Raw genomic sequence first — 23065 nt, 5'->3', positions numbered from 1 at the left:
GTAGAGATCTGCTGAAATGCCTTCTTTATGCTCTCCTGCACATATTCCAAAGTCCGTTTTTATTACTTCTATAACAAAAGAACGTTTTTTTCTTTCAGGAAGAAAAATGGCACAGGAGTCAACTGATAAAATTGGTAAAACAGGCATTTATTGTGAGGAAGTCACACTGTGAAGAAACTCCCCGAGGCCAGCCTGGGAGTAGGCAAAAACCGTGGGCTCTTGCTCAAAGGGGGGATGGGACCTGAGCACTTCTCTACGCCCCCGCTGCTTGCCCTTGGGAAGTCTGAAGCAGAGCTGGTGAGTGGGCTCTGGGCTGTGCGCCAGCGCTCGCCCGCCTGTCAGTGTAGGCCTAGGTTAGTGTTTTCCATGTCCTGGGAAGCCAGAGTGTCAAGACAGGTGACAAAGGAAGTCGTGCAGAGGCAGGGCCAGGAGCCCTGACAGGGAGATTCCCAAAGTGTCGGAGATACAGGCAGCTGCCATGGCAAATTCCCGGTGCTGGTCACTTGTCTGGGGAGGGCAGAAAGCAGGGGTGAGGCTTCAATCCTAGACGCCGCCCCATTCCCCCCACCCCGCAGCCCTTGCCCAGCTGGTACTAACCTCCAGGGCAATGTTGTGGAAGGTGTTCACATAGGCAGCACCTCCGAGGAGCCCCTCATACAGAATGATCAGGAAGACGAGGTAGATGCTGGGCAGGAAGCTGAACCACACGTCCACCAGCAGGAAGGCCAGGTTGAGGCACTAGGGATGCAGGTGGAGGGGAAGGCTAAGCCTGGGACCAGAGGCTGAGATCCCATCCAGTGGCCCCTGGTTCTGGGAGATGCTGAGGAGAGGGCTGACAGAACCGGATCAAATCCCAACACCCAGCTGGCCTACCAGACCCTGGATGTGGGGGAGGCCTTCCTATCCTGTCCCAGCACCCTAGACATTGTCCCTCCCCCAACCTCACCTTGGCTCATGTCACTCCTGGACACTATTCCCCTTCCCTCACTTAACATCTCCTGGTCAGCACTATTTGCAGCTCAACTAGGAACAGGATCTCTCCTGCTCCTGGGCTCTCATGCCTCCTCCCAAGGGCTCCCTGAAGAGAGAGGCCCACCCCTCTCCCACCATTTTACCAGACTGAGGCTTTGGGTGGACCAGCAGTTTCCAACTGGGTGTGATTTTTGCCACCCAGGGGACATTTGGCAATGTCTAAAGATGTTCTGGGCTGTCTTGAGTGGGGAGGGAGTTGCCAGGGGCCATAGATGCTGCTCAACACCTTGCAGTGCATGGGATAGCCGTGCAACAAATGATTCAACTCCAACTGTCAATAAGGCCGAGGTTGAGAAACTGTGGCTGAGGTGTTCTCATGTCTCTTAGGAAGCTTCTCTTGCCCCACCCACGGGGGTAGGTCCCTCCTCTGTGCCCCAGTCCTTCAGAGGATCCCAGTGTCCCAGGCCTAAGCATGTAGGGTTGCCTTGCCAATACGTAGGCGGCCATGGTGGTTCATGCACAATGTACATACAGATCACCTGGGCACCTTGTGACCCACAAAAGCCTTGCCCTTGAAGATTCTAATTCATTAAGTCTGAGGTGAGCTCAGAGGTCTGCATTTAAAAGAACACATGTGGTGATACTAATGTGACTGGCAGTACACCACCAACACTTGTCTGTGTCATGGGGCTACACACTTTCTGTAATAGAATTAAATGATGATAAGCCACTAATTCTACAAAGCAGCCTTGGTTAAAATTACAGCTAAAATCCTAAGCTACCCATGTCAGTGGCATCTAATGAAGAACCCTGAGTTCGGAATTGTTGACACAACAATTTGGGACTTTGGTGGTACAGGGCCCTGGGCGGGCAGTACTGTTCAGAAAAATAAGGAAGAAAGCTACAGGGCATTCACACAGTACTGTCGAAACATTCAAGTGCAACCTTGATTTGTTCTATATCTTGTTATCCTAGAATCAGGCTCAGTTTATTAAAAATGACTTCCCTGGACTCATGGAAGGTTTATTTTGATAGTTACCTTCAGGGGCTAAGAGACCCCGGACTTTGAAACAATGAAGGCTGGTTATGTGAAGCTACTTCAGTTAGACCATGGGAGAGAATGGTGTGTGTTCACTTAAGGCTGTCATAGTTCTGCAACAGGAAGTTAAATTTGCTCACCAGCCTGGCGGTAAATAACTTCTTGGCTACATCATTGGTTCTATCATAATGAACCACCCAGAGTAAAAGACCAGTGTGTGATTTTTTTTTTTTTTTTTATCCACAGAGATATTATTTGAAAGCCTGTGTCTTAGCATGAAGCTTGAGAAAATAATCAAGGAAGTACTTCTAGTGCTCTAAAACACTTCTTCTCATCTCTATTTTTTATAACTACCTAGAGAAGCAGATGTTGGCCACACCTGATTCAGAGATGAGGAACTCTCATCTTGGACTGGTTTAGAGACCTGCCCTAAGTCACACAACTGCAGAGAACAGAAGGTGGGATTTGCATCCACGTTTGCCAGGTTTCCCAAGACCACACATTTTATACAGATCTGGAGTCCTGCTGGCCTTCTGTTCCCCAGACAACCTGACAGTGGGCAAGAAACACTTCCTGCAGAGGGAAGGAGGCCTGGGGTCTTGGGTAGCTGGGAGCCAAGGAGGGAATGGAGGGAGAGCCAGGCTTGGTACCTGCAGCAGGGCCAGGACCCATGTGAAACGGATGCGACAGCAATGGAGAGAAGAACGGGAAACAAAGACGCCAGCCTGGTAGAGCATCTGGTACCTTTGAAGGGGGCAGAGAGGAGAAGGAAGCCCCACTGGGCCCCTACTCAGCAGGATGGCCCCAGCTGCTGCCAGCCCCATCATCAAGGGGCCCTCCCAGCCTCCCGCCCATCCTGCTGCCCCATCTTACTCTTCTTACCAGCGATACTGCTGAGCATGATTCAGGGATGTGTTCCGGAAGAACAGGAGCTCGAACTGCAGCAAAGAGCACAGAGGGTAGACGGTCAGAGACAAGTGGGGCCCCTGCCTCTATTGTGACTTGCACCCCTCCCGGCAACTCTCACTCACCAGCCCCTGATTGATGAAATACTCCGCAAAGTAAACTAGGACCAAGGGGACAATGTACCATAGCAAGCCCTGGAAGAGTCAGAAGACATAAGTGGAAAGCTGGCAGGCAGGCACTGGCTGTGAGGGTGGGGGTCTCGCCACAGCCACCAACCATACCTTGAACACAGTCCACCTTTCCTGAAGGGAGAGGTTTGAGCTGGAGTCTGCAGGGGAACGGGGAGGGAAAGGAAGGTGAGATTGGCACATGGACTCGGCAGAGGTGTGCTGGTGGGTAAGAACCAGCCACATTCACACTCACTGCATGAAGGCACTTAAATGCCACTGGATTGTACAATTAAAAATGGTTAAGGAGTCCCGGGGAGGGCGGGGGCGGGGTAGGTCATTTGGTTAAGCATCTGACTTGGCTTCAGCTCAGGTCATGATCTCAGGGTTGTGAGATTCCTTTGCACTTAAGATTTTCTCTCTCCCTCTGTCCCTGCCCCCCTCTCAAATGGTTAAACTGGTAAACTTCATGTTAAATATATTTTACCACAATTAAAAAAAAAAAAAAAGGAATTAACGGGTGGGACCTCTCCATAGCTCTTGTACAGTTTGATAGCTTTATCTCTCCAACCCAGCCACACTGGCCCCTTCCGTTTCTTGACCATCCAAGTTCATTCCCAACACAGGATCTTTTTTTTTAAGATTTTATTTGTTTATTTAACAGTGAGTGAGAGACACAAGCAGAGGAAGCAGCAGAAGGAGAGGGAAAAACAGGCTCCCCACTGAGCAGGGAGCCTGACGTAGGTCTTGATTCCAAGACCCTGAGATCATGAGCTGAGCTGAAGGCAGACGCTTAACCAACTGAGTCACCCAGGTGCCCCCCACTGCTGTTCGCTCTGCCTGCAGCCTGTTCACCTTGCTGTCCATAAGGCTGGTTCCCTGTCATTCAAATTTCAGGCCAATGACATCTCCTCAAAAAGGTTTTCTCGGACCACTTCCTCCAGGTAGGACCCTTCTCTATTTCCCTCATTTCCTAGCAGCCCTCTCTGCTTTATGTCTGGCCAGCACTTACCAAGGCTCGAAAATAACATGTTTCTGATTCAGCTATTTGTTTATGAATCTGCCCCCATTCCTCATGTTGTGCACCTGGTACCCCTAGTGATCAGCACATCGTAAGCACTCACTGAGAAGCTCTTTTGCAGGCTCTACATTCATTGTGGAGCCCAGGGGGCTTGATCCCATGACCCTGATATGATGAGCTGAGATTCAATCAAGAGCTGGTTGCTTAACTGACTGCGCCACCTAAGTGCCCCAGTGAGTATTCTTGAATAGATGGATGCAATTGGCTCTTACCCTAACCAGCACTGCCATCCACCTCCCCTCCTGACTGTGTCCACTGTAGAGTAGAAAGGCTGGTGCCCTTTCAGAGAGAGAGTGATGAGTCTGAGGGACCCCAAGTCTCCTACCTGGCTTCGACTCTGGGGTTTCACTGTCTATCAGGGGCTGCCGCGCTGATGTCTCTGCCTCTTCTTCCCCTCCGGGGTCCTGGGGCTCAGGAGATGTGAGCAAAAAGAAATAGCTAGGAACGGGTGGGATGGAGATGAGATCGAAGTGCCCGCCCTCCCAGGGCAGCCCCTCATCATTCCTATACTCCTTGTAGGCCCCCTCATCCGGTGCCAGAGAGCCGCAACTACAGAAAGGTGCTTCCTTCTTTGGAGCGGAAATTTGTCTCTTTGTTGTTTATACCCACCGGCCCTTGTTTGGACTCATGGCTCACACCAAGCAAGTCAACTCTGTTTTCTTGTCATTGTTATTCTAATGATTGCTCTGGCTACCATTTATCATGTACTCATTCCATGCTGGGCCAGAGCTTTGGAAATTTCAGTCTCTTCTATATTGGCTGTGTTTACACTCCTCCTATACAAAATATTTTTTGCTCATCATTTTCCTTTAAATGAATTCACTTTTTCTATGTGGCCTTGTCCTAAGCAATAATCTGTAAAATGACATGTTTGATTGGCTACTTAAAACGTTTTCCTAATACACTCAAAACTAATAAGGTAAAGTCCACCCCTGCCCCCTTCAAGTCATCTTGGGACCCACACTGTACCAGATGCTTCACACGGGGAAGCAAGGCGGACCAGACAGGTAGAGTACTTTGTCCTACACCATACAGCCAACAAGCAGCAGCTCCAGAACTCAAAGCAGGCCTATCACAGTCCAGAATCCATACCCCCACATTACAAGGCTGTGGGGATCCAAAGATTGGGAGCATCTGATCTAGTTCTCTCCTCGAATCCCTCACCCTCCCAGCCTAGGCAGCCTACCTGGCCAGCATCAGGGCGGGGATACCCAGCATGGACAGTAGGGTGTGCTGAGGGGAGAGGCCAGCCTGGGTGAGGCCCAGATAGGACAATGCTCCCATCAGTCCTGCTCCCCCAGTTCCTGAGGACCACCAGGAGATCACAGCCCTGAGAAGAACACAAGAGATGAGCAAGGATCACAGCCAGCACCGGAAGGTCCTCTCCCTCACTCCCTGATCCACCTGCTTACCTGGGGTAGAAGGCAGTGAGTGAGAGGAAGGTGACCTCTCCCACACCTGACGAGATGCTAGCCAAGACCACACCTGGAGGGAGGACAAGCATGCCAGTGGCCACACACCCCCATAGCCCTGATCCCCTGAGGTATCTGGCCATGGCCTCCTCTGCATCAGCTCAGAGGGACTAAAAACAGATCCCCTGGGCAGGGGATGCTTCAGATCTGGAAGAGAACCAAGAACCAACCTGCTTCCCAGCATGCCCTCTTATAGGAAATGAATGGTACCTCTATCTACCCAGGTGTCAGCTCTGGAACGAGAACTCATCCCTGATGCCTCAGCCACCCTCATGACGGGGTGTTGGTGACCCTGCTCACCTCCAGCTACCTATACTCCATCCATTTTCTCCTAGCTCAACCCCCACCCTCCTCTGGCCATCACCCATCCCTCCAAAATGACCTCATCTCCCAACTCCTACTTGTGACAGTCCCAGAAGGACTGAGGGTATAAAAACAATCCCTTTCCTCTCAGAAGTTGGGAAGACTACCCCTGCAATGCTCTGTTTTGGTTCATCTGAGTTCCCCACCTGACACAGAACCTCACACTCACCACACAGGCTGGTCCCCACTGAATGAGAAAAGGCAACCAGGATGAAGCTTCCAGCGGCACAAATCCCACTGACAAGAACTCGGGGGCTGAGGGGCAAGAGGTAGGGAGGGCAGAGGAAGGTCAGCTTCCACTGCTGCAACTCCCCAGCCCTCCCAACCTCCTAACCTCCCAACCTCCCAGCCTCCCCCTACCGCCCTCCCCCACCCCCACTTCAGATCCCACCTGCCCTTCTTCCTGCCATCCCACCCAGACCTGTAGGGCAGCAGATGCAGACCAAGGGGAGCTAGCAGTTTGATGATGAGGGTGGGGAGGATGTCTGCCAGGAGCACTGCCTGGAACAGGAGAACAGAGTGAGATCCCTGACAGTCCCAGTGACAAGCCTCCCAACCAAGCGGCCAAGGAAAGACAGACACCGGCCAGGTTGACCAGCTACAGACACAGGCTCTGAGGTCAGAGAGATCTGGGTTCAAGTCCCAGCTCTGCTGCTCTGTAGCTTTGTGTCAAGACATGTGCATTGTCTGAGCTTCAGTTCCCTGACCTGGAATATGGGGGGCAGGGGAGAGATGCTTACAGTGCTTAGCTCCTAGTAGCACTGTGACGATCACAGGAGATAATGTATGCTACACATAGAAAAGGCTTAGGAAACTTCAGTCTTAATTATGATCATCATGATGGCAGCAGCCAGGTGCTGAGGGGTGGGGGTGGCAGGGGTTGGGGAGGACCAGGTGGGTACTCACAGCCGTGGAGACAGAGTTGCAGTCAAATCGAGATGAGCTATTGTGGGCAGTAGGCGGAGGGTCTGGGTCCACCTGATGATGGAAAAGAATCTTTCACCCACAGAGCCAAGAGGAGACACACACAAAGGGCCTAGCTCCAGTCCCAGCTCAGCCCTAACTTGGAGGATGGCCTTGGGTCTGGCCTCTTGGGGTCTCAGTTTCTCTAAGTGCACAACAGGGAGGGTGAGATTACCATCGTAGAAAGTTCAAATTAAGGACCCAAAGGCCAAATGTGGCTCTGTAAATGGGCTCTACTTGGGTAACACATTCAGGAGCTTTCATCCAAAAAAATTGGGGTTCCCAAATTTTTACTTTCTGTCTAGAACAATGTGGATAGGAGGAGTGAACTTGTAATGCTCCCAAAGTGCCTTATTTTCTCTGAGATAAATATATTTATAAGGCCCTATCCCACTGGAAGCTTGGGTATGTTTGCCATGTCAATTTTAGGGAGCGGGCATATACATGCAGTAGGCATACAGGCTGGAAATGGGTCCCTTTCCCCGAAGAACGGGAAAGGAGATTCAGCTGGAGATCTGTGAGGGTGGAGTTAAACCAAACTCCCTCAGTGACCCTTTCCTCTTCCACCTACTCCTCTTAAACCCCTAGGAGGATTTCCAATTTTTTAAAGCCCTGTGGCTCCAAGCCTGGTCTCATTTTTCCCCACCAACCTCACATGTGGACACATTAGCAACCCCATGGCCTGAGGATTCCAAAAAACTATTCTATGTATACATGAGAATATGTAAATGCTAACATTTAAAATAATTTGATAAAGTCTTTGTAGCTATTCATCCAAAAAACAAATTAAAAATTAGGTTTCCCGAAAAGCTGGTCTTGGACCAAATTCCCTGTTGGATTTGCAAGGTGGTGGCTACTCCAGCACCCCCCACTCCAGCTCATCACAGACAAGAGATTCTCAACTGATTATACCCCCCAGGGAACAGTTGGCAATGTCTGGAGACATTCGTGTCTCAACTGGAAAGCAGGGGGTACACTTAGTATCTGGCGGGTAGAGGACCCGCTAGGGTGCTGCTAAGCACTACACAATGCACATGAAAGCCCCACAACAAAGAATGCTCCAGCCTAAAATTAACAGCACGAGGGTTAAGGAACGCTGCTATAGACCATGGCCTCACCCACATTTGAGTTTGCATAGGTGGCACCATTTGATTCTCAAAAACCCTTTCCGCTCTGTGGTCTGGGAGACTGGGAACTTTAACCCCCTTGCCCCACTCCTTGGCCACCCCATTCCATGAGTTTTTCAAAGGGGTCCCTGCTCTAGAGTGAGTCCCTCATCTTCCCCTGACTAAACATGGTCGGGCGGTGGTAGAGAGGATCACTTACATGGCTCTGGTTCCCAGATGCCCTCTGGTGGCTAAGGATGTCATGGGCAGCGCTGAGCATCACCACATAAGAGAAGTTGTTGCAAAGGCCCAGGAGCCTAGAGTGAACAGGATGGACTTTTTTCCCCCTGATCCAATTTTACTGAGATATAACTGACATATAAACAGGTATTAACCTCCTTCCATGCTTACAATACAATCTACCCACAGTCCTAGCACCAAATCTCCCCTCTTGTGGTTTTTAATCAACTCCCTTGTTGTTCTCTATCACCAGACCCCATCTCCGTTTCAGCGTTAGGGTTAGAAATACAGGGTTTGGGATGACAGACTTGGGTTCACACCTTATCCCTCTCAGGAAAAGAAGTTGGGCAGCTCGGATGGCTCAGTGGTTTAGCGCCGCCTTCGGCCCATGGCCTGATCCTGGAGACCTGGGATCGAGTCCCACGTCAGGCTCCCTGCGTGGAGCCCGCTTCTCCCTCTGCCTGTGTCTCTGCCTCTGTGTGTGTGTGTGTGTGTCTCTCATGAATGAATAAATAAAATTTAAAAAAAAAAAAAGGAAAGAAAGTCATCCTTGATGACTCTCTCCAAGCTTCCACCATAATTCAGTTCCTGGGGCATTTCTCATCCACTGTTCTCCATCTCTGATGTGCTGTGGAGCAGTACAAAGATCCTGGGGCTCAAAGCCCAAAGGACCCTGTTCAGGTCTCAAAGACTGCAGCTTTCAACTTGAGCAGCCTCGGTCTACTCATGTGTAAATGGGGACACAAGTTTTTCTTTTCACCACTTCACAGGGGGCTGTGGGGATTAAAATAATACCAAAGCCTTCTATGACCCACGAAAGATCTTTTTTGCTTACTCTCATTTCCCAGAGCTACACTCAGTGATGGGAAAGGAACTGCGCCCAGCGCCAGAGATTTCATGTGTTCTTTTCACAAGTCCATGACATGGTCTCACCGTTCTTTTCATTTTGCGGCTGTCAAGCTGAGGCTCGGAGAGGTTACAGGCCTCTTCCAGAGTCACATGGGAAGTCACTTCCAACCCAGTGTGCCACCCAAGCCCTCAATGTTAGGTTAGCCCCTAGAAGGATTTCCCAAGGCTCAATATCAGAATGATTTCAGAAGGTAGATGGATGAGCTTTCACTTTTTTTTTAAAGATTTATTTATTCATGAGAGACACAGAGAGAGGCAGAGACACAGGCAGAGGGAGAAGCAGGCTCCTCGCAGGGAGCCGGATGTGGGACTCCATCCTGGATCCTGGGATCACACACTGAGCTGAAGGCAGAGGCTCAAAAGCTGAGCCACCCAAGCGTCCCTTTTCTTTTGTTTTAGATGGTTGATCTTTTAAAAAGTGGGGGTGCATTTATAAAAACATGCATTAGAAAAAACACTGGCTTTCTATCTACAGTAGTGATTTAAAGATTTCAGGGACGCCTGGGTGGCTTAGCGGTTTAGCACCTGCCTTTGGCCCAGGGCATGATCCTGGAGTCCCAGGATTGAGTCCCACGTCGGGCTCCCTGCATGGAGTCTGCTTCTCCCTCTGCCTATGTCTCTCTGGTGAATAAATAAATAAAAATAAAATAAAGATTTCTTTTAAAAAACACATGTATTGGGACACCTGGGTGACTCGGTGGTTAAGTGCCTGTCACTCAGGGTGTGATCCCAGGGTCTCAGGACTGAGTTCCACATCAGGCTCCCTGCATGGAGCCTGAGTCTCCCTCTGCCTATGTCTCTGCCTCTCGTGAATAAATAAAATATTTTAAAAGATAGACGAAAAAAAAAATACGTATTTACAAATTTAAAGTCTGAACTGTTTGGAGTAAAAACACGAAAGTAAGTAGTCCTACAGGTGATCTGAGAATCTGTCCCAAATTTGAAGGTGGTTAAGTAAATGAGTGAAGTCTTGGAGGTTTACATGCTGCCTCAGGGCAAGCCAACTGGTTTCAGTAAATATTTGTGAATTCAACTCCTTTTTCCCAGCTCAACTCTTTCTTCTCTCTTTCCTCTTATTGCTTCCCAACTTTTTTCACCCCATTTTTACTTCTACTGAAGTGTTCAGGCCACTCACCAGAAACCCATCACGTTCTTCCAAAGGGCTCCCTTATGGTAAGACCGAGGGGGCCGAGGTTCCGGGGCGGTCTCCTCCTCTGCGAGGGCGAGAAGAGAACAGCATGAACCCCACCTCCCTCGCAGGTGCACGAAGGTGCCACAGGTGTCCCCCCCGAGCCCGCGCCCGAGCCCCAAGTCGGTGGGTTGCGGGGCAGAGGCTGTCACTCTCGGGAGGGCGGGCGGGAATACGCACCCTCCGAATCCAAAAGGCGCCGCCGCGAGCCCGCACAACCTCCCATGGCATCAAGTTCAGGTCCCACGAAGGGTTCAAAGTCAGGGAGCGTCCAGAATTGGCTCCGACCGCGCGGGTGAGGGTCTGCGACAGCCGAGAAGGATCAACGCCCCACTGCAAGTCCCATCTCCGGCTTCTCCGCTGCACTCGCGCCGGGCGCCCCACCGAGTTACCCCGGGGCTCCATCTCGCGCCCTCGCACCCCCCACCACGGCCCACCCGTGGGACTCTGCCCCAGCCCCCTTTAAAGCAGGGGGCTCCGCGGTCTGTACCTTTAAGAGCAGCTGCAAGTTCGGCCCCGAGGTACCGCAGGTTGGCGGGTCACGTGACAGCACCGGCGGGCTCCTCATCACGTGCTTGGAGGTCACCACAACTTCCGGGTGCTCTCTGTGTCTTCGCTTCAGGCCTTCCTAGCCGCGCGGCGGGGGACGGAGAGAGGCCGGGGGAACGCTGGAACCGCTGGTTTAAAACTGGAGCTGGTAGGATCAGCAAGAAGAGCCGTGACGTTACACTAGCGGCGCCCAAGGTCTTGACGGTATCCTGCCAGCACTAGTCATGGCAGTGAGCGGCTTCAGCTCCTCTGCCGGCCTTCAATTGCCAGAAATAAAAATGGCCACCTGGCTGCTCTCGTCCCTGTTTCTGGCTGCGAACAAAGCCAGCTTCGAGGCATTCTTACTTCCTATCTCTTGCCCTTAGATTGCTTTTCAGAACTGAAAATAAAGATCACTCTCGCTTAAGAGGATTTCTATCTATTGGCAACATCCAAAGCATTAAAGAGATCCCTTTTGCGCCTTTGGCCCAGGGCGCTATCCTGGAGACCCGGGATCGAGTCCCACGTCGGGCTCCCGGTGCATGGAGCCTGCTTCTCCCTCTGCCTGTGTCTCTGCCTCTCTCTCTCTCTGTGACTATAATAAATAAATAAAAATTAAAAAAAAATTTTAAAAAAGAGATCCCTTTTGCCAAATTATCCTAGAACCAAAGAATATCACAGAAATAGTCCAAGCCCTGGTTTTACAGATGAGAAAACAAAAAGGAAACTTGCTGGTGATGATGTAAGTTTAGACCTAAAGCTGACCTTAGAGACCCTTTTAACAATAGGAAGTAGAGCACCAGAGGCAGGTGTGCTTGGCTCCGCAGGCTGCAGAATTCCTGCCTGCATCAAGACTGCTTAGACCCGAGGATACTAAGGTCAAAGATTCTGATTCTCTGACCTCATCTAGTTCCTCGAATTGGTGATCAGGGAGGGGATTGGGGGATGAGGTACAGATCAAAGCCACTTCACATAGTCCAAAATACCAAGTGATTATTCTCTTACCTTCCTCTAGGTGGTAAAGCAGCATCCTGAATTTTCTTCATTGAGTCCTTCCCCTGCTAATCTCTTCTATGGGCTTCTACGGCTGGTGCCCACCTCTACCAGCTCTCTCACCACCAAGTCCTCAGACTGCTGTTTGAAATGTGTCCCCTCTGGTCTGCTTCCCAGGTTACTCAACCAATGAAAAATGGTGTCCTATGTGGGGCCTGTGGGGCCCTGCAAACTCAGCAACATGTCCTACGTGGCCTCTGCCTTCAAGGAACTCATAGGAGGGTGGGAGGTAGACACAAATAACCACAATACAAAGCTTAGCCAAGTTTTGTTTCGCAACAATGACTGCGGATGAGGGAATGGGCACTGGAGCCACTAACTCAGCCCCCTCTTCCCCTTGGGGAAGCATTAATGACCCTTAAATGAGAAGCCAGAGCTCTTACCAGCTCCTCTTCTCTCCTACTCCTTGTCCCTAGGCAAAACAGGAACCACAAACCCCAGCTTCCTCTCACAGAGTAGCTGTGGCTTGGGGGGGAGCCGGAAATGGCTGAGGTGTGAATACAAGACCTGAGTCACTTGAGCTGCAGTTGCCACAGCCCCCTCCCCCCTCCCCAGTTCTGAGATCTCCTGCTTCCAAGTTTTTTCTTTATGGCCTCCCCCCTCGCCCTTCAGCTCCAGATATGCACCTGAGCTCTCTGTGTGATACACGCCCATTTCCCAGCCAGGGCTGGAAGCTACTGAGGCATTGCAGAAGGTGGGCAGGGCCTGGACAGGGGATGTGTCAGGGAGACACAGGGGAAGAGGAAGTGTCTTGGGCCCTGGGGAAGACTGGCTTGTCTCCGTGGGTGGGGACAGTCATTTGTCAGCTTTCTGGACACACAGACAGAGACAGACAGGATGGATTTCCTTCGGCTACATCTCCCTGGGCTGCATCAGGCCTTGAGGGGAGCACTGGTGAGAGGGGCAAAGAGATGCCAGAGGCTTTCATTCTGCTCCCTGGGGCCTCACCTTCCTTCTTCCCTTTGAAACTCTCCTCAGACTTGAGATCCCTTCCCCAGGATCAGGTAGTCTTCTAGCCTGAGTGTTTCTGGGTTTCAATCCTCCGACCTCTACAGACATGTCCACCTACCCCTAATCTAACCTTTTCCTCTTCCTCCTGCAAATCCAGTTCTTTCCCCTCCCAGATTCCAGAGCCCTTCTGTGGCCTGAGTTCCTCTGGGCCAAAGTCCCAAGGGAGAGGGCTGGGCCTCCCCTTAATGCCTCTGTCCCTTCCCCCTTCTCTTCCAGGACTCCCTCAGCTCCTTTGTCTCCTACCTTATGGGAGATGAGGTCCCCACCGCAGAGAGGAAGGCAGCAAGGGTAGCCGAGGAACTGGGGGAGGTGGCTGCAGGAAGGCCAGGGAAGACCGAAGAGAAGGAAGCCCAGGATGCCCTGGAGGGCCTTGGAGGCAGCCAAAGCAAGGAGGATGGAGGGCTGAGAGGGCCCAGAGAGGCTGGAAGATGCCAGGAGGGAGGTTCAGCTACAGAACAGACCTGGGGTTGGGAAGAAGGCAGCTCCCATGGGTCTCAGGCAGATGGGCAGGACATTGGGGTCCGGGAGGCACCCAAGGCTGCCAGGGGCCAGGGACCAAGTGCCCACTTAGAGGCCAGAGAGGAGTCCGAGGCAGAGTCTGAGGCTGGTCAAGACAACAGCAGCCAAGTCCAGGAGAGTCGAGGGCCCAGTGAGCAGGAAGTGAACAGAGAGGAGACACTGAGAACCTGGGAACAGGAGGAGGAGGCGGAAGAGGTCAAGGAAGGAAAACCAGAGGTGGCAAAGGAGGCGGAGTCACAGTGGACCTGGCACAGGGACCCTGAGGGGGAGGTAGGTGCTGATGGGCAGAAAGTAGCAGGGGACAACAGGGAGTCATTAGAGCAGCAGGTCAAGGAGGCAGTTGCAGAGGAGATCCAGGGGTCTGCAACCAAAGAAGCTGGGAAGGAAGAAGAGGTGAGGGTGGTCCTCAGGGGCAGTCGAAGCATGAGGGCACAGGATACACAGGAGCCACGGACAGAAAGTGAGGACAGGACAGCCTTAGGCAGGGAGGAAACTAGGACAGTCTCAGGCAGGGAGGAGGCCTGGACAACCTCAGGTGGGGAGGGGGATGGGACAGCCTCAGGCAGGGAGGACAAGGAGAAAATCTCAGTGGGGGAGGAGGATAGAATAGTCTCAGGCAAGGAGGAGGATGGGACAGCCTCAGACAGGGAGGAACCCAGGACAACCTCAGGTAGGGAGGGGGATGAGACAGTCTCAGGTGGGGAGGGGGACACGACAATCTCAGGCAGGGGGAAAGATGAGACAGTCTCAGGCAGGGGAGGGGAGAGCATAACCTCAGAAAGGGAAGAAGCTGGGATAGCCTCAGGCAGGGAGGAGGAAGATAGAAGAGCCTTGGGCAGGGAGGAGGATGGGACAGCCTCAGGCAGAGAGAAGGATGACGCAGCCTCAGATTGGGAGGAAGCCAGGACAACTTCTGGTGGGGAGCGCAATGAGAGGATCTCAGGTGGAGAGGGAAATAGAACAATCACAGGCAGGGGGAAAGATGAGACAGTCTCAGGCAGGGGAGAGGAGAGCATAGCCTCAGAAAAGGAAGAAGCCAAGACAGCCTCAGGTGGGGAAGAGGCTGAGACAGCCTCAGGCAGGGAGGAGGAGGCTGAGACAGCCTTAGGTAGGGGGAAGGATGGGATACCTTTAGGCTGGAGAGAGGCCAGGACAACCTCAGTTGGGAAGGGAGATGACCTCTCAGGAGCCAAGAAGACCGAATATGGGGAAGTCTCAGGAGAAAGGATCTCAGAGGGCACCAGGAAGGCCTGGGCATTCGAGGAGGCTTCCGGGGGAGACCAGGAGGATGAGGAGGATGAGGAGGATGAGGTGGATGAGAATAGAGAGGCTGAGATGAGGTTTTCCCCCAAACAGACCCAGGCCCTGGGAACTGAGGACATGGAAGAAGCATCTAAAGACCAGACAGCAGGGAGAGAGGCTACAGAAGGCCAGGGGTCAGAGAGGAAGGTAGAGGAAGGCTTTGAGGTCCAGGCAGATCAGAGAGTGATAGAGGCCGAGGGGAGGCAAGCCTCAGTGATCGGGACTGTTCCAGCCAGTGTGGAGGAGGTGGCGCAGGCAGAGATGGCTAGAGAGGAGAAAGAGGGTTGCTCGGCAGTAGAGGCTGAGTCGCCCAAGGACAAAGTGGCAAATGAGGCTGAAGGGGATGCTGACCTGGAGGCAGCCCCAGAGACCAGCAGTCCTGAGAAGGAGTTCAGCGGAGAGAGGAGCGAGGAGGAGGCTCAGACAGTTGCAGAAGCACAGGGGGTGATGTCGGGTGACCTTGAGCATGAGGTCACTGCAGGCCAGGAAGCTGAGCTGATGGCAGGCCCCCAGACCCTGACAGAGCAGCCTGGGGAAGGACAGGGGGGTGAGGAAGAGCTCTGGGGCCTTTCAGCCTTGAGCAGAGAGACAGAAGAGAACCTGGAAGAAGATCCCAGGAACATGGGAAATGTAAAGCCTGGTGCCCCTGGGGCAGAAGTCTGGGAGAACCAGAGAATGGGTGTGGAGAGAGAGGATGCCCAGGAAGAAAAAGCAGGTGCTGAAGAGGAGGAGGAGGAGGCTTCAGGAGGCCAGGCACCAGAGGAGGCCAAGGGAGCCCAAGAGTCTACCCTCTCAGGTGTCCTGGAGGCAATCGGGGAGTGGAAGAAAGCCCAGGAAGCAGGGTGTGGAGCAGAGGAGGGAGAGGTCCCTGCACCAGAGAGCCAAGAGCTGGGTGGAAGGCACGGGGCAGATGCAGGGACAGGTCAGTCACTGGGAAAGTCAGATGCCAGAGAAACAGAGGATGAGGAGGTGGAGGCCACAGTGCCCTGGGGGGCAGACACAACATCCAGTGGAGACTGGAGGCTGGAGGAGACTGCTCTGAGCCTCCAGGACAGCGAGGACCCAGGGGCCAGTTCTTTAGCTACTGAGATAGTGAGGGAGATGGCAGCTCTGGATGGAAGGGCTGTTGGAGCTGGGGAAGGGCCCAAAAGAGAGGCTGGGGAAGCTTGGGACTCAGAAGGGAGGCAGGAGGCTGGGGGAGGCGAAGAACTGGTAGAGGCTGCACCAGGAGAAAACCAAGGTGGGCCGGAGTTTTGCCTGGAGGGCTCAGCGGAGGAGGTGACTGGCAGAGAAGGCCAAGCAGAGGCTTTGGAGGCCAGAGAGGATGAGCCCAGGGGAGAGTGGGCTGAGGTCAGGGAACCTGCAGTGGCAGAAGGAAGCTGTGGGATGGATGGCTTTACCTCAGGCTCCCAGGTGGTGAGGGCAGAGAGGGCTGTGGCCACTGTGGAGGCTGAGAGCCTCCGAGGAGGGCAGATGCTATTGGAAAAGGAGGCTGTGGGATGGCAGATGAAGGAGCAGGGGCAAGGCAGGGAGGGGCAGCGTGGAGACCACCACCCTGAGGGAGAGGCACGAAGGCCCCTTGATGTGGAGGATGCTGAGGTGACTACAGACCAGGGAGCAGAAGCCAAGGACATTGTTCCAGAAGGCCTGGAGGATGGCCAGGGCCAGGAGGACCAGTCAACAAACCAGGAGCCTGCAGAGGCCAAGCCTAGGCCGCATGGGGCCGGAGGGGATGCCCTCAACAGCTGGAGCGAGGTGAGAGCTCCAGCTAGGGACCAGGGCTGGGCAGAGCAGAATCTCGAATCCGGCCCCACGGTATTCTGTGCCTCCTTCCCTGCAGGCCCCGCTCCCTGGGTCTCTCCTGGACGTGTCTATCCCCCGGAGCCGTGTCCTCCTGTCTCGCAGCTCCTCGCTGCGACGCTCCCGGCCCTCTTTCCGTGGGACCCGAGCCCCAGAGCAGCAGGAAGAGCCTCCCAGCCCCCCATCTGAGGAAGAGCTGGCACCTCCTGAGCAGAGCCTTCTCCAGCCAGAGAAACCCCCAGAGCCAAGTCCCCCAAAGCCTGAAGGGACCCCACTGCCAGCCAGAAGGCCCCTGGGACGTGGGTAAGCACAGAGTGAGGTGGCGGGGCTGGGGTGCGGAGGAGGCCACAGACCCTGGGGGACCGGCTCCCATCATCTGTCTCCATCTGCAGGTTTGGCCTGGCACACTCCGGCATGATGCAGGAACTGCAAGCCCGACTGCGCCAACCGAAACCCTAGGGAAGGCCCTGAGCCCCTGGGAGCTAGGCCCTGGATGAGGCTCAGAGGGTCCTCAGAGGGTGCACTGAACCCTGCTTGGCCTATCTCCTTCTGCCACTTTGGATACACCCTTCCCACCCTCTGGGCCTCAGTTTCTCCGTGTGTCATTCGTGGAGCAGACAGAGCCAGATGTTTTTAGAACCATGATTTGGAAGAGCACGACTTGGCAATGTGGTGACGGACTCCCTGGCCCCTGGGACCACCTCTCATGGCCTGTCCCGACCACCTTTCTAATCTGCCTCAACTGTCTGGAGGACCAAGGGGACAGGACAGTAGTCCCCATAGCCTTCCCTCCCTGACTGCTCCCAGTCCCCAGCCAGGACTTCAGAGAGCTGGGGGACAGTCACACAAACCTCTGGGGCAGGAGCTAGCCCAGTGGAAAGGGGTCAGGAGGGTCTACGGAGCTCCATTTGCAATCAGAGGTTGGTGGCAAACAGATCACTGGCCTCGAGCTTTCAAAAACTCGTGACTCTGCTGGTTACTATGGCAACAACCAGCCCAGTAGCCAGACTGGAGGAAGGTAGGCCCAGGAGCTCCCAGAATTTAGGATCAGAGAGGGGTCCAGGGTGGCCAGAGGCTATAGACCCCATCCCAGGCCCTTGCCCTTTGGGTGTCAGGTACCCCTTCTCTGAAAAGAAGCTGACTCGGAGGGAAGATGAGAGTGCTTTATTAGGCAGCCCGCAAGGTGGTCTCGCCCGAGGACAACTAGCAGGCTCTGAAACAATAAATAAACCATCGTTTCCCTAACCAATAAATAAATATCCAAGAAATAAATATCTGGCAGGGACTGGAGGTGTCTTAAGTTATTGAGTAGGGGTTGGGGTGGGAAGCCGGTGGAGCCTTGCCTTGTTTAAGGCAAATGAGCTGGATGCAGACTGTCCTGCCAGCCCAGACTCCAGCCCCCAGGTCCTGAAGGGTGGTGAAGGAATGGGGCTGAGAAGTCGCTCCATCAGGGCTGGGAGCCAAATGTGGAGTGCCCCACGGGTGGGGCTGGGTTTCCAGCTTGGGAGAGTAACAGCAAGTCTCTCACGGCCCGAGCCAAGGCGAGCTCCAAAGAGTGCAGCAACTGGTACGTGTAGAGGAGCTGAGGCCAGGAGGGCTGCACTGCTGTCTGGGAGGGGCCACCCGGAGCCGCTGCGAGCAGCCCTTTCCTCTCCTCATGCTGCTCCTCCTCCTCCTCCTCCTCCTCCTCCTCAGGAAGGCTGAGTCCTGCTGCCAGCACCTGCCAGGAGAGGCCCACTGGTCAGACAATGGTCAAGGGGAGGCCAGGAGCAAACCCTTGTTCCTTTCTGTGCCCAATGGTACAGAATGACATCAGAGACCACAAGATCATGATTTCCCTGGGCAGCCCCTACTTTAGATCTTCCATTATGTCATCATCTCACGGGGCCCCGCCTGATTTTTTGGTTCGAGAAAATGGAAGTCACAGGGTAAGATGCTGCTCATGGAGCTGGTACACTCATCCAGGATGGCCCTGGGCATTTGGAATTCCAGAAGTTCTTCTCTTCAGGGTCGTCTTAGGATACAAAACAGGCAGAAAAGTGGTATAGCTAGTTTTTTGTTGTTTTTTTTGTTTTTGTTTTGTTTGTTTTTTTTTATGCTGCTGGCATTTTCTATTTGTTTAAGAGTAAAGTGCCTGTTTCCCTTGGAAATGTTTAGGAGCTGGTGATCAGAGGCTGAAGGAGAAGGGAACCAGCTTTGTTGCAGGCCCTGCTGATGCCAGCAGCTGTTCTGGGTGCCTCAGAGCTGTTCAGACCAAGACTCCATGGGAAGGCAGAGATTCAGGGAGCAGAGCCGGGGACGCGGACACACACACACACACACACACACACACACACACACAGAGGATCTAGAGCATCTCCCTCCAAACTTACCCAACCTTTGGGCAGGGGATGTTTTTAAAAGGGAGCCAATGAGCTTCAATTTTGTGTGTTGGTCTCTGGGAGTTGAGCAGGTGGGTGGGTACTCTACCTGGAAGCGGAGATGCCGCTGCAAATCCCGGAGATCCAGCCTCATGGTCCACAGGTGCATCTTCTCAGAGCTAGTCCAGCCCCCTTGGCTTCCCAGGCTTTCCAAGAGGGCATGGAAGGGGTGAAGCATCATGGAGAGGAAACAGAGTCGTTCTGGGTCCTGTGGGAGAGAAAGGAAGGGATCAGGAAGGCTCAAAGGCTGAGGATCAAAGCCAACGCCATCTCCACCATCCCATGACTCCCTGTCCATAGCCCCACTCTCTCCCCTTCTTCACCATTCCCTTTCCTGTCCGTCAACTAGCTTGTGTTTTTATCCTGTCTCCAACCTCCTTGCTACCCTAGTCCCACTCCTAATCCCAATCCCATCCATCCTCCATATGTGCAGCCTCATTCTCACACCACTTCTGTATTCCAGCTGTATCTTTATATCCAATGACATACTCAACCTCGTCCAGATCTATTTCCTCCATTCCTTCCCAAATCCATTTTCCATTCAATCCCCGACTTCATCTCCATCCACCCAGCCCAGCCTTACTGCCAGTTCTCCTGCCCCCCTCCACCAGCCCCCAACTCACAGAGAGGCTGTGCCAGGCCTGGAAGGGCAGGGAGACGTTGGGGAGCTGATCTCCCAGAGGCAGGAGGTCCAGGCTTACGCCTGGCAACTGGGATTCAGCCTGTGGGGTAAGGTCTGTTAGTGGGGGCCAGAGGGAATGGGGGTTTGCCCATCCCCCAAACCAGTTGCATGGGGAGACTCACAAAGTGGTGGGCCTGGATCCGAACCTCTGAGAACAGCTTCTTGGCCAGCTGCAGGCTGACCTTGAACTCCCTCCGCAACTCCTGCAGGCTCAGGGGGGACCTCCCTGGCGGTCTCGGGAATCCCCAGACACCAGCTCGAGCCAGGAGCAGGGAGAGCAGTAAAAGGCCAAGCCCTGGAAGGGGGGAGATGGTGCCAGGATGAAGGGAAAGCTTGAGAACTCACGTGCGTTTTCTAGCCTGCGCTATAGGCAAGCCCTGTGTACCATCTCACTGACCCCGCACAGCCGCTGAGAAAATGGGAGTTATTGAAGACACCATATGGCATCTCCATATGAATGAAAGGAAGGTACCTCTTCTCCAAGATAGACACAACTTTGCACAGAGTACCCACCTTTGCAAGCAGATCTCAAGCTGGATCTTGATCCCCCCACTAACTCTGTTAGCCAAGTATCTTTTTTCAGTGAACAAACCATTCAACTGTATGTAGCAGTCTGGGTGCTATTATCCTGTGCATTTTGCAGATGAGAAAAATGAGGCTCAGTGAAGTTAACTAGCCCGAGGTCACATAGCAAGAAGGGGAGAGAACCAGGACTGGATTCCAGATCTGCCCAAATGCAGAGCCTGTGTACTTTCCCCAGGGAGCTTAGAGGAGGCAGCTACCTCCCCTGGAGTGGGCACACTGTGTTCGGCTGAGAATTCCTTGGGCTTAGCCAGGCAGCTCTAATGGCCTGAACCAGAGCCCCAGAGGTGGGCGGGCAATGCTGGAGACTCTACCCCAGGGAGTCAGAAGGACAGATTGGCCCAGCCACCACCAACGCAGGTGGGTCACTCTGCAGTGTTGAGGAACAGAGTGTGCCTAGAAGAGGAGGAGGGCCCAGAATGGGAGTCAGAACCTGTTTCTCATCTAGGTTCTTCCCTTGAGCAAGTCACCTCTTATCTCTGCGCCTCAGGTTCCCATCTGTAAAATGGGGGAGTCTGACAAGCTGATTTCTGAAAGTACTTCCTGCCCTGTATTTCCTGGACAGAGGGAGAGGAGCCCTAGGGTGGGAGCTCTGGGAAGAGGGCCGTATTTGGTAGTCTCTCCATCAAGGAGAGGAAATCTAGCAATCACTGGAGTTACACAATTCTCGAAACACAAACCAAAACTAGGTTCTAAGCCTAAGTCAGTTTCTGCTCGTCCTCCTCTCCATGGCTCTTGCCTGTCCATTCTTGATCCCAAATCCCTGGGCTCTGCTCCCCAAATTGTCCTGTAAATAAAGACTAAAGGGCACTTCTGGGTACTTTCATTCAGCAATGTACTTCCAGAGGTGGGGGGAAGGTGCCTGCGACCCCCAGCATTCAGGCTCCCCTGGATTGGAGACCACTCTGGTATCACAGAGACTTAAGGCAGTGTGGGGTTCTTCTTAGCTCTACTTTAAGGGAAAGTGCATACCCCCACCCAGAATTGAGCTGTGCCATTTTGAACTCACCCCCTGCTTCCTGTCTGAGCTCTGGAGCTCCAGACCCTTCCCATGGCTTCTCCCTTACGCTCTGTACCCAATGCTGGGTCCTCGACCCTGGCTCTATCCCCAGCCTCCAGCCCTTACTCCCTATTGTGGCCCTACCATCTGCTCCTCTTCCTGTGGCTCTGGTTCTAGCCTCTGACTCTTTGAGTCACCAACTGTGGATTGGACCTCCTTCCAAGTTACAGACCCTTGACCTAGTTAGGCTGCTGACTCCTTGGCCCCAGCCCCATACCCCAGCCAACTCCTCCTGCTGTTCTTCCTCTACCAGCGCCAGTTCTCAACGAAACTGTCTGGTCCCTGCTCATTCACTCCAACCAAACTCTTTATGTATCTGCCTGGTTCTGGTCCTAATCAAACTGGCTGCCTACCTCTCTCCATTCAGGCCAGTCAAGCCTTCCTGTCCTCTGCCCGGCCCTGGCTGAACCATCGCCCCTCCGCCCCTGTCCTCCCCCCTATTCATGCCAGACTCATTCCCATTCTCCAGTCGACTATATCTTGTATTCTTAGTCTTGGCCAAGTAGTTGCCCCCATCCATAACAGTCAAGCCCTCCCATCCCTTGCTCAGTCTCAGCCACGCTTAGCACCCCGCCGCCCCCAGCCCTGGTCTCAAACTCACGCCAGCCAAGGTCTCCTGCCATCTGGCCCATAGCAGGGCCCAGCCCGTGTGGCCAGCCATCTCCCGGGCAGGGGTCTTATACTGGGGGCTGCACCGGTTTCACTTTCCGTCTGCTTGTACTTTCGGCTTTGCACTCAGTCTTCCCTGCTCACCACCCCTTGCTGAAATGGGGAAATGTCATTTCCCTTCCCAGAGGGGGCGGGAGGCACAGTGGGGGGTGGCGGGAAGCTGGGGTTTCAGTCAATCCAAGCTCCAGACCCCCTGCTGAGCTCCCGGGACCAGCCCTCCCCTCACATCCCGCTCCCCAGGTGAGCCACTGCTCTAGGGAACTGATAGATTCCACAGACTAAATCCTCCTGTTTCTCTGCTCTGTCATTATCATCCTAGTGCCATCACCAGCTCACAGTCCTTTAGAAGATGGATGGCCAGGTAAGGGGATTGCCCATTAGAGAGGATTTGGGGTTTTGAGTCATCCTACTCTTCTCTGGTTTACCAGGTAGCTGAGGGAGGGAGTGCGAAGGAAGAGGGGAGCTCATCGTGGGGCTGGGATAGGGCTTTGTGTGGAGTAGTGGGGTCCCAGTCTGGGCAGGATGAGGGCTCAGTCTACAGCCACAGTCAGGGCAAATGAGAATGGACCCATTCAGGGCCAAAAGTTCAGCTTTGGCCAGAGTGAGATTTAAGATTAGAGCTCAGTCTATAACCAGGACCAGGATATGGTGTAGGGCTGGACTTGGTCTAGAGCTTTGTCTGGGGTCATCGTCCTGGCTCTGTCTGTGTTTGGGGTCAGAGCCATCAGTGACCTGGAGGCTCTGCTTGGGACCAGTCAAGAATGAACTTAGAGCTCAATCCCGATTGGGCACAGGGCTCGGGCTGTGGCTAAGGTTCTGACAGAGAAGGCTCATGCCTGGGCTGGAGTAAGAGTTCTGCTGATGACCAGGGTCAGGGCTCACTAGGTTGGGGTTGTATGAGGTCAGGATGGGGCTCAGCCAGGTCCCAGAATAATCCTGCTCTGTGTGTTTCTGTTCTGTGGATGGCTGTCAGGGCTGGGCTGCATCAACCACAGGTCTCCCTTCCAGCACAGCTCCACCCTTAGCCCCACC

At 53.5% G+C, this 23065-nt stretch overlaps 3 protein-coding genes across 5 annotated transcripts; 1 reads left to right on the top strand and 2 right to left on the bottom strand.

Moving 5' to 3' along the window:
- Positions 1-126: 126 nt before the first annotated feature.
- On the bottom strand, positions 127-12523 carry CLN3 (CLN3 lysosomal/endosomal transmembrane protein, battenin). 2 transcript variants are annotated; one of them, XM_025415729.3, is made up of 17 exons: positions 11941-12523; positions 10898-11101; positions 10588-10767; positions 10354-10432; positions 8290-8386; positions 6907-6978; positions 6422-6501; positions 6170-6255; positions 5578-5650; positions 5352-5495; positions 4491-4603; positions 3199-3245; positions 3043-3111; positions 2894-2949; positions 2662-2755; positions 598-738; positions 127-507 (listed from the first exon to the last, which is right to left on the bottom strand). In XM_025415729.3, exons 3-17 carry the CDS (start codon positions 10631-10633, stop codon positions 388-390), a joined length of 1317 nt encoding a protein of 438 aa, XP_025271514.1. In that variant the 5' UTR covers positions 10634-10767; positions 10898-11101; positions 11941-12523; the 3' UTR covers positions 127-387. The 2 variants fall into 2 exon arrangements, with proteins under 2 accessions (XP_025271514.1, XP_025271511.1); XM_025415726.3 differs by having other exon boundaries at positions 10588-10710.
- A 196-nt stretch (positions 12524-12719) lies between these two features.
- Positions 12720-17905, top strand: APOBR (apolipoprotein B receptor). Its single transcript, XM_025415725.3, has 4 exons — positions 12720-12882; positions 13216-16575; positions 16661-16923; positions 17013-17905. Exons 1-4 carry the CDS (start codon positions 12826-12828, stop codon positions 17077-17079), a joined length of 3747 nt encoding a protein of 1248 aa, XP_025271510.3. The 5' UTR covers positions 12720-12825; the 3' UTR covers positions 17080-17905.
- Positions 17770-22121, bottom strand: IL27 (interleukin 27). 2 transcript variants are annotated; one of them, XM_025415731.3, is made up of 5 exons: positions 21966-22121; positions 19845-20017; positions 19664-19762; positions 19090-19248; positions 17770-18340 (listed from the first exon to the last, which is right to left on the bottom strand). In XM_025415731.3, the coding sequence occupies exons 1-5, from the start codon at positions 21994-21996 to the stop codon at positions 18068-18070; spliced, it is 735 nt and encodes a 244-aa protein (XP_025271516.3). In that variant the 5' UTR covers positions 21997-22121; the 3' UTR covers positions 17770-18067. The 2 variants fall into 2 exon arrangements, with proteins under 2 accessions (XP_025271516.3, XP_025271515.3); XM_025415730.3 differs by lacking the exon at positions 21966-22121 and adding an exon at positions 20236-21938.
- Positions 22122-23065: the final 944 nt, after the last annotated feature.

The sequence above is a fragment of the Canis lupus genome, chromosome 6, assembly GCF_003254725.2.
Source record: "Canis lupus dingo isolate Sandy chromosome 6, ASM325472v2, whole genome shotgun sequence".
Classification (NCBI taxonomy): domain Eukaryota; kingdom Metazoa; phylum Chordata; class Mammalia; order Carnivora; family Canidae; genus Canis; species Canis lupus.
This window is presented reverse-complemented; position numbering and strand designations above follow the sequence as displayed.

Bases quoted from the DNA above. Each gene is read 5' to 3' on its own strand.
- CLN3 (XM_025415729.3), bottom strand. From the start codon at position 10,633: ATGGGAGGTTGTGCGGGCTCGCGGCGGCGCCTTTTGGATTCGGAGG. The intron at 6,979-8,289 runs GTAAGTGATCCT...TTCCATCATCAG, and splicing joins CATCTGGGAACCAGAGCCAT to GTGGACCCAGACCCTCCGCC. The intron at 6,502-6,906 runs GTGAGTACCCAC...CTCCTGTTCCAG, and splicing joins GCAACTCTGTCTCCACGGCT to GCAGTGCTCCTGGCAGACAT.
- IL27 (XM_025415730.3), bottom strand. From the start codon at position 20,317: ATGGTTTGTTCACTGAAAAAAGATACTTGGCTAACAGAGTTAGTGGGG. The intron at 19,763-19,844 runs GTGAGTCTCCCC...CTTACCCCACAG, and splicing joins GGATCCAGGCCCACCACTTT to GCTGAATCCCAGTTGCCAGG. The intron at 18,341-19,089 runs GTAGAGTACCCA...CTCTCCTGGCAG, and splicing joins AGCGGCATCTCCGCTTCCAG to GTGCTGGCAGCAGGACTCAG.
- APOBR (XM_025415725.3), top strand. From the start codon at position 12,826: ATGGATTTCCTTCGGCTACATCTCCCTGGGCTGCATCAGGCCTTGAGG. The intron at 16,576-16,660 runs GTGAGAGCTCCA...CCTTCCCTGCAG, and splicing joins CCCTCAACAGCTGGAGCGAG to GCCCCGCTCCCTGGGTCTCT. The intron at 16,924-17,012 runs GTAAGCACAGAG...CTCCATCTGCAG, and splicing joins AGAAGGCCCCTGGGACGTGG to GTTTGGCCTGGCACACTCCG.